The sequence below is a fragment of the Oxyura jamaicensis genome, unplaced genomic scaffold (assembly GCF_011077185.1).
Source record: "Oxyura jamaicensis isolate SHBP4307 breed ruddy duck unplaced genomic scaffold, BPBGC_Ojam_1.0 oxyUn_random_OJ75448, whole genome shotgun sequence".
Taxonomy (NCBI): Eukaryota; Metazoa; Chordata; class Aves; order Anseriformes; family Anatidae; genus Oxyura; species Oxyura jamaicensis.
The window spans coordinates 1-8,888 of record NW_023311468.1 but is presented as its reverse complement, the minus strand read 5'-3'; the positions used below and the strand labels follow the sequence as shown (position 1 = coordinate 8,888).

The window sequence follows — 8,888 nt, the reverse complement described above, 5'->3', positions numbered from 1 at the left end:
AAAAAGCTGGAGTCAATTTTTTTAACCTTAAGTAAGAGTTTGCAATGGATAGAGAAGTTAATCCCTAAGACTGCTTGAAACCAGAGATAATGAAATAACTGTAACTAAGACTTCACAGCCGGATATTTACTACAGTTCATAAAAAGGAAGGCATACATATAAACAGACATATTTCCAAGTGGTAAAAAGGCCTGCTGTGTAGAATTAAAGCTTTGAAAATAACAACTACACGTTCTCCTCAACAAGGTTTCTTCTCCAGAAGAAAATTGTACCACTTCTTTGGGCGTGCCTTCATCTCCCTCCTCCCTTTAAAGACAGTATTTGTTACCAACACAGCATTTAAGATACGAGTCCGTAAGTTTCTCTGTGCTCTCAACTGCACAGCCCTCTGTGCTTTGAAGAAAGAAAAAAGTCTTTAAATAAATACATCTTAATGTTTTTCAGTATTTCACAGATTTCTGGATGACTCTGGCTTTGTATTCCCCTCATTTGTCCCCACCCTCTCATAGGGAAGGAGCAGCAACTTACCAACTTGCAATGTTCTCACAGTAAGTTTTGTGTAGTGAGGTGCTGAAATATTACAGATATATTCTCCACTGTCATTTGTGGTAAGATCACTCATCAGCAGTGAAAAGTCACTTCTGTTAATCTGGACTCGAGGCTGGTAAGAGTGAGATGTACCATTGAAGGCTGCCAGGACTGAGATCACTGAATTTCGGTTTAGTATCCAGACAACACTGATGCCCTCTCTGTGTGAAGTGTCACTGCTGTATTCACAAGTAATGGCAACGCTACTTCCTTTTGCTTTTGACAGCTGGTCTGAAACAGACAATTACAAAACACTCTGTAATTGTTTTAGAAAATATTATCAAGGATAGTTAGTTTTTTCACCAATTAGTACAACACAAACATTTCAAAACATACTCCATTGTTTTGATATCCTAATCAAACAACACAGTATTCTTCTAGAAGAATATCAAGATTGTTAAAAGCAAACTGATCATATATACGTTTTAAAAAAATCTAACTAGTAACATCTTATACTTGTTAAAAATGAATTTCTCTCCTAAACTGGGGGACTATGAGGGACTCACTAATTAAAGTGATTTGACCTAGTGATGGGCAGGTAAGTGGAACTAATAGTTAATGATCCTGCAAAATACTAGTATGGGACAAATTAATAGCATAGCACAACTATCTGTTTAACTGCAGAGGTCTGCTGCAATGGAGGGAAAACCAGAGGAGGCTGTGGTGGCTGGCAGTCTGTTGAAAAGGAAACTTAACAAGTTATTGTGACATAGCATAACCACATTGGTTTCTGTGCATGGATCCAAACAAGCAGAGGTGTGGTGCTGAAGACCATTAGGAAAAAAAAAAAAAAAAAAATGGTACCCAGAGCTGCTATTATATAAGGAACAGGAAGGCAATATATTCTCTAAATGTTTCAGGGAGACAGCAGGCAGATGCAGGGGGATTTAAACAACGCTGCAATGAAACGTACCTTTTTCACTTGTGACTTGGAAAGACATTAACAAAACAGACATTTCTGGTGTGCTTGTTACCTGCTCTGATATCAGAGTTGAAACCTTCCAGAGTCAGAAGGTATGAAAATTAAAAACACCACTCTTGCTCTGAAGCATGTGCAGTGGATTAGGAGCTGAGTGCGTACTGGGTACACTTGAGGGAGAAATCAGAGCGATGGAGGCAGCCATGCATATCTGATAAGAGAACTGCTCTTGCATTGCTCTTGATCCAATTAAAAATACTTCCAAAGACACGTGAGAGGCTGAAAAGTACCACTTTCTGAATTTCCAGGGAATGCTTGGGATTGCTTGAGACAAAATGGAGACTGTAATTTTCTTATCTCTGTTTTCCATTAGGTAACAAAATCAGTTTGCCCAAAATGCAGTTTGCCCAAACGTAAACAGTGCTGTTTTTCTTCCCTCCCATGCACCCCTCACGCTGCACCAGGGTACTTAAGATTGAACTGGAGTACTTAAGAGTGCACTCCAAGAGAAGTATGAAGAAAGGTTTGAATGGTATTGAAAAAACTCTCTGGCAAAAGGTGGGGAATAGATGAAGAAACATACACATCAAGAACAAAAAAAAACATTGCTCTACCTCATATAGCCCTTTCCACATATTTTGTCTGAGTTCATTATTTTCTTGACAGTTTGATCATTATTTGTCCCTTGAAATGTGAAACTGATATAGGAGAAATGTTGAGAGTAAAGCAAACTTACAGGAATGTAAGTTACCCCCTCCTGTCTCCACTTCTTGGACTTGTGCTGGCTTGTAATTGTAACAGATGAGTTTCAAAGAGGATGCCGATGCAACCTCTTGCACTATGCCATACCCGTGCTGCCCCGCTGCAGTGTAGTGGATTTAACTGGCCTCAGAACCCTGCTGTAGCACTCGATAATGTTACAGGAAGAGGCCTCCCTTTACTCCTACCTTGCATCCTCCATTCAGCAGTCCACTTCTCATGAGGGAGATGAATATGACAGGAGTAAGGCTCAGATGTGTTTATAATGCTCTGGTGACTTCTAAGAGAATAGAGAATGCCATCCCTGGTTTCCTCCTGACCTGTTTCGTGGATGGATATATTGCCTTTTACCCAAGTTATATTTGGCGCTGGATATGTAAGAAAGGCAGAGCATGTCAGCATCCTTTCTGTGTCGCTCTTTTGGTATTCCATTGCATAATAAGAGGAAACTAGATTAAAACAAACAAACAAAAAAATAGTAGTCCTATTATTTTCAATATCCTTTCGAACTTGAAGCGATTGGTCTTTTGAAATGACACTGGGGAGATTAAGCATAACAGAAAATACTGTTCTAAAAAGCCATATGATAATCTATGACTCAAGTACACTAACTGCCCTTTAGAAGTCACTGTGCAGTAGGTTATCAGAACCAACGCTGCACTGCAATTTTTTAACTTGTTACATTTCTCCAGAGGAAAAGAGAATACCAACAGGCCCAAGAGGTGCTCTGTTGGGTTGGAGGATTTTAATACCATGTAAGAAGTAATGCCAGAGAATCTGCGGGTGTTAGCCAGTTTCTAGTAGCATAATGCAAGCACTTTTGTTATTTTACTGACCTTGTACGTTCAGCTCAACTTCCACTTCTATTTTAGTTTGTTGTGTTCCCACGTAGCAAAGGTAAAGGCCCTCATCATTCAAGGTCAGGTTGCTAAGTTTCAGGGAGGCATTACCATGAGGAATATTCTCATGAAAAAGGTGAGTTCTGTTTCTGTAATCCAGGTATTGGCTTTCCAGATAATCCCTCCCGTAGTAGTAGCTATGTACATCATTGTTCTCTTTCTTCCAATAAATTACTTCATCATCACCAGGTGGAAAAGGACAAGGGAGGATGACATCCTTAGCAAACAGCCCTGTTACTGTTTCCTTTTCTGTAGAAATGTGTAAGTACAAATGAGTAGATTACATTAAATCTAGCCTATAAGCATTTTTATGCCTCTCCTTATCCCTGACCCAAAAAATTATTTGGCTCTGACAGGTAGAACAGTCCTACCATGTGTTTCAACAGCACGCTCTTTCAAAGATTTTCTGTAGCACAGATGTCTGGGACAGCAAGTGTGGCAGCCGTACTTTTCTCCACTTCATTAAGTTTAATCAGTATTATAATGCAGGGCTCTGGGCTTTGAACTCAGAGTCAGTTTAAGTGTGCAACCTGATTAAACATCTATATATTCACATCAGCACGCCTCCACTTTAGCCACCTGAGTTTCCTGTGCCTTTCCAAAAGCACCACCTCCTATATCAAATCCAGGAGAGGGAGTCCCCAGCCTCAAGCTGCAGCTTGTTCCTCACTCGTATGTTCATGGAGCTGCCTGGCACTGATCTGGGTGATCAGTGACTCTTACGCAGTGCTAAGCAGTTGTACAGGCAAACGCATGCAACTGTGTGACTGACAGGAAGGACAGAACTTCTCAAAATGGCTTCACCACCACCAAATTGATCCTTAACCATGAATAAATAATGTCAGAATTAACTCCCCCATCAAAAAAAAGAGTAAGAGTTGTCATCTTTATCATTTTTTTGTAAACGAAGTAAAACCTACCCCAAGTTGTAGCACATATGGAAAGTAAACAGAGGAGAAGAGATGGTATCTTCTGTCCCTTCATATCTTCATTGGTTTATTCATTTCAAACTGATAACGAAAAAGGAGGGGAGAGAACCTTTTTAAATGCAGCTAAAGGATTTGCCCCTCATTTTGTGGTCCGTGGCTCAGTGACCAAACCACGTGTATAGCCTTGCACCACGTTTGAACTTTGCATTTTGTCCGCGCACTCATCAAAGCATAGGGGATCAATGACCACTTAACAAGCTTTCTTCTCTTATCTGCTTTGGGAGCAGCCACACCCATATTGTAATAGTGTCCTCAAGTTGTTAAACCAAAATTATTTATTCTTAGTAAGAGGGTTCTGATTAGTTGCTTTTCAAGGTAGCTTAATAACAGCACATTTCAAGAATGCACTCATTTAGGAGAACTACTGCCTGAGCATGTCAAGTTTTACCAGCGAGCAAACACGACAACCGCACATGTAAAATTCTTAACTCTTTTTTTCCACATACTGATAAAACTTCGTGCTAACCATACTGATACTAACTTTCTGGAATTTTCCCTCTGAATCTTCAGGAGACATTTTCTGTAGTAGAAAATAGCAGCAAGTCTCTGCCTTCCCCCAGCGCACCCCCTACGCCCAACACGCTAACCCCGTGCTTCAGTTGATGAGAAATGCTCCTGAAGGAAGAAGGCTCCCGCACCACAACCCTACAAGGTTTTCCTTAGGATGCAGACCTGACCCGCAATTTTTACCTCACAGATACAACCTGTGCCCCTTCCCCCCACCTCCGCTCATACGCTAAGAATGACAGAGTTGTTATAAGAATTTATTTTTTATTACCTCTTCTGAGTTCACGAGTACCCAAAAACTTCAGCATCCAGCTAATTGTTCCAATTAAGTATGGTGTTTCTTGGAGGCAGGATTTTTATATATGCGTAAGTAAAATGAATTATACAGCTCTCTTCTCTAAAGGTGAAGATCTTTACCCTCCTTCTTCTGTAGCCACACCTATACATGGCCGACAGCTCAAGTAATCTGCACTTTTTGCATCTTTCCTACAAGTTGACTCTTGCCCTGCAACTGAAAGTACAAGAAGCTGTCCCCTCCTCCCAGCCTGCCCCTTCTCATATTGCTGTTGCGTCATTATCAGCAGGTAAATATTTGACCTGAGGGAATGAAACACCAACCTTTTTTGCTGAAAAAACCTACAGCCCACTCAGGCAGTAGGCAGAGGAAAGCAGCCCTGCTTGCTGACAAGGGAGTGCAGCACTGCATCCTCCACCCCTGCTGCACAGGGAGGCACTGCTGCCTGGCTGGGCCCAGCTCGGAAGGGTTTAGGAAAATTTTATGGGTTTATGTGCCACCATCATCGTGAATGGAGACTGCCCAGGCCCAGCCTGGGAGAAAAATCGTGGGGCTAAAGCCCCACTAGAGTTGAAGCTGGACAGGTCTGTGGGAGAAAATAAAAAGGGCTTTTTTAAATAAGTGAACAGAGAAAACATAGGCCCGCTACTTGATGGGGATGGTCACCTCACAGACAAGGACATAGGCAAAGCAGAGTCATTTAATGCCCCCTTTGCCTCTGTCTTCAGTATCGGTGATGAGCTTTGGGACCCTGGGTGCCCTGAGCTGGAGGTCCGTGACTGTGGGAATGATAAACTCCCAGCCAACCCTGAATGTGTCCAGGATTTGCTGCTCCACCTGGATCCATACAAGTCCATCAGTCCAGATGGGATTCATCCCAGCGTGCTCAGAGAGCTGGCTGACATCGCTGCAGGACCTCTCAATTATTTTTCAATGATTTTGGGAATTTGGAGAGGTCCCAGTTGACTGGAAGCTAGCAAATGTTGTGCCAATTTTCAAAAAGGGATAGAAAGAAGACCCTGGTAACTACAGGCCTGTCAGTATTGTGTCAATGCCTGGTAAAATTAGGGAGAAGATCATCATGGGAGTTATTGAAGCGCACCTGGGGGACAACGTAATCATAGGTCACAGCCAACATGGGTTCACGAGGGGTAGGTCCTGTTTAACAAATTTGACTTCCTTTTATGATAAGATCACCCATCCAGTTGATCAAGGGAAGCCAGTTGATGTAATCTTTTTGGATTTCAGTAAAGTTTTTGATACAGTTTCTTGTAGGATCCTACTGGACAAAATGTCTAGCATACAGCTAGATAAAAACATGATACGATGGGTGAACAACTGGCTGACAGGTAGGGCTCAAAGAGTTATGGTCAATGGCATTACATCGGGCTGGCAGCCAGTCACCAGTGGGGTCCCCCAGGGCTCCATTTTAGGACCAGTTCTTTTCAATGTTATCTTAAACAATTTGAATGTAGGACTAGGAGGTGTTTTGAGTAAATTTGCTGATAATACTAAACTGGGAGGAACTGTTGACTCTCTTGAGGGTGGAAAGGCCTTGCAGAGAGATCTGGACAGACCGGAGAGCTGGGTGATCACCAACTGCATGAAGTTTAACAAGAGCAAGTGCCAGGTCCTGCACCTGGGAAGGGGGAACCCTGGCTATACATAGAGACTGGGGGATGAGATGCTGGACAGCAGCCCCACAGAGAGGGATCTGGGGGTTTTGGTTGATAGCAAGCTGAATATGAGCCAGCAGTGTGCCCTGGCAGCCAGGACGGCCAAGCCTACCCTGGGGTGCCTCAGGCACAGCATTGCTACTTGGTCGAGGGAAGCAATTGTCCCGCTCTACTCTGCGCTAGTGCGGCCTCACCTTGAGTACTGTGTGCAGTTCTGGGCACCACAGTACAAAAAGGACATGAAACTGTTGGAAAGAGTCCAGAGAAGGGCTACAAAGATGGTGAAGGGCCTAGAGGGGAAGACGTACGAGGAGCGGCTGAGGTCACTTGACCTTTTCAGCAAGGAAAAGAGCTCAGCAAGGCTGAGGGGAGACCTCATCGTGACCTACAGCTTCCTCACAAAGGGGGAGTGGAGGGGCAGGTGCTGATCTATTCTCTTTAGTGACCAGTGACAGGACCTGAGGGAATGGAGTCAAGCTACAACAGTGGAGGTTCAGGCTGGATATCAGGAAAAGGTTCTTCACCGAGAGGATGGACACACACTGGAACAGGCTCCAAAAGTGACATAGTAACGGCACCAGGCCTGTTGAAGTTTAAGAAGCATTTGGACTATACTCTTAGTCATATGGTCTGAATTTTTGAGTTAGACCTGTATGGTGTCAGGAGTTGGACTCAATGATCCTTGTGGGTCCCTTCCAACTCAGGATATTGTATGGTTCTATGATCTTACAAGGACTGCCCCTGGCTCATAAATAGCATTCTTTTAGATGTTTTCCACATCAAAACTGAAAACAAAAGGAAGAGTTGTCATAGAATTGGAATTAAAATACTCAGTAAAGTGCAAAACAGAATGCCCTCTCTTCCCCTCATAGTGCAAAAACCCCAAAAAACACCAGTCCTCAAAACTCAACCTTGTGTAAAACTTTTTCATTGTCTTTTTAGTATAACCACATTCCAGTTCCCCATGCAGACTCCTCACATGCAAATGTCAATTCAGTTGTGTATGTTTTTTTCTGTCAGGTTACTTGTTTGTTACTGTTGTTCAGATGATTGCATTTCCACTTAGTTCTAAGTGCAATTCAATAGGGAAGGTGAAGTAACTCTTTTTGTTCAGGTGTCGTCTGAATGTTCTTTAAAAATACAAATTCCAAAATGTTAAGCAGAAACTTAAAAACTTATTGAATAATAGTGAATGTTAATCTGTGATATTTTCTATTCAATTATTCACTGTTATTCAATATGTATATCAAAACATCTCCATTTCTTCTTAATGGTACTGATACAATGGTCAAGTTAATTGACCCATACTATAAGTGAAGACTTCAAAATGGTATTTTAATGAATTACAGAATCACAAAATGTTAGACATTGGAAGGAACCTTGAAAGATCACCTAGTCCAATCCCCCTGCCGGAGCAGGAATACCTAAATCACATTGCACAGGAACACCTCCAGGTGGGTTTTGAATGTCTCCAGAGAAGGAGACTCCACAGCCCCCCTGAGCAGCCTGTTCCAGTGTTGTGTCACCCTCACCGTAAAAAAGTTTTGTCTCATATTTAAGCAGAACATCCTATGTTCCAGCTTGCACCCATTGCCCCTTGTCCTATCATTGGATGTCACCGAGAAGAGCCTGCCTCTGTCCTCCTGACATTCACCCTTTACATATTTATAAACATTAATAAGGTCACCCCTCAGTCTCGTCTTCTCCAGGCTAAAGAGACTCCCTCAGCCTTTCCTCGTAAGGAATTAAGAGTGAATTGGTAAAGGCCAATTACATTACTTAACTATGCTGATAGAAAATGGTGTTCTCATTAAATATGATTTGAGAACTTGTTATACAAGTCCTGTTAATAAACAACTAAGTTCTCAGGCCGGTAAATGCTGCTTCCAGGTACAGTGCTTAGTGCCATTAACAGTACTACCGATTTTCAGAAGTGGGGGGTAACAACAGATTCCACAGGACATAAAAGCCCATCTAGTACACTCTGGTTCTAGGCAGCATTGTTTCAGCTCCTTTCATCAACATGAGAACACTCACATTTGAAGGACTCATTTGTTTACCTACAGTTCTATTTCAGGTTTCCTTTCCGCAGCTGCATCTTGTTCAAAAAGTAAATAAATAAATAAATAAAATGAGAAATTCTACGCTCTGCCGTAAACTGAGGTTTACAGGATAAGGAAGGTCATGCTGGAATTTGAGCTTCAAGGAGGTGTGTTTGTCTGACTCAACAGTTTTCTTTACACTAACTCCCCTCCT

General features: G+C 42.2%; 1 protein-coding gene across 2 annotated transcripts; it reads right to left on the bottom strand.

Moving 5' to 3' along the window:
* Positions 1–38: 38 nt before the first annotated feature.
* Positions 39–5,190, bottom strand: HHLA2 (HERV-H LTR-associating 2). 2 transcript variants are annotated; one of them, XM_035314587.1, is made up of 5 exons: positions 4,586–4,712; positions 4,086–4,178; positions 3,103–3,414; positions 2,455–2,715; positions 39–819 (listed from the first exon to the last, which is right to left on the bottom strand). In XM_035314587.1, exons 2-5 carry the CDS (start codon positions 4,147–4,149, stop codon positions 449–451), a joined length of 1,008 nt encoding a protein of 335 aa, XP_035170478.1. In that variant the 5' UTR covers positions 4,150–4,178; positions 4,586–4,712; the 3' UTR covers positions 39–448. The 2 variants fall into 2 exon arrangements, with proteins under 2 accessions (XP_035170478.1, XP_035170477.1); XM_035314586.1 differs by lacking the exon at positions 4,586–4,712 and adding an exon at positions 4,933–5,190 and having other exon boundaries at positions 41–819; positions 4,086–4,175.
* Between the last annotated feature and the right edge of the window lie 3,698 nt (positions 5,191–8,888).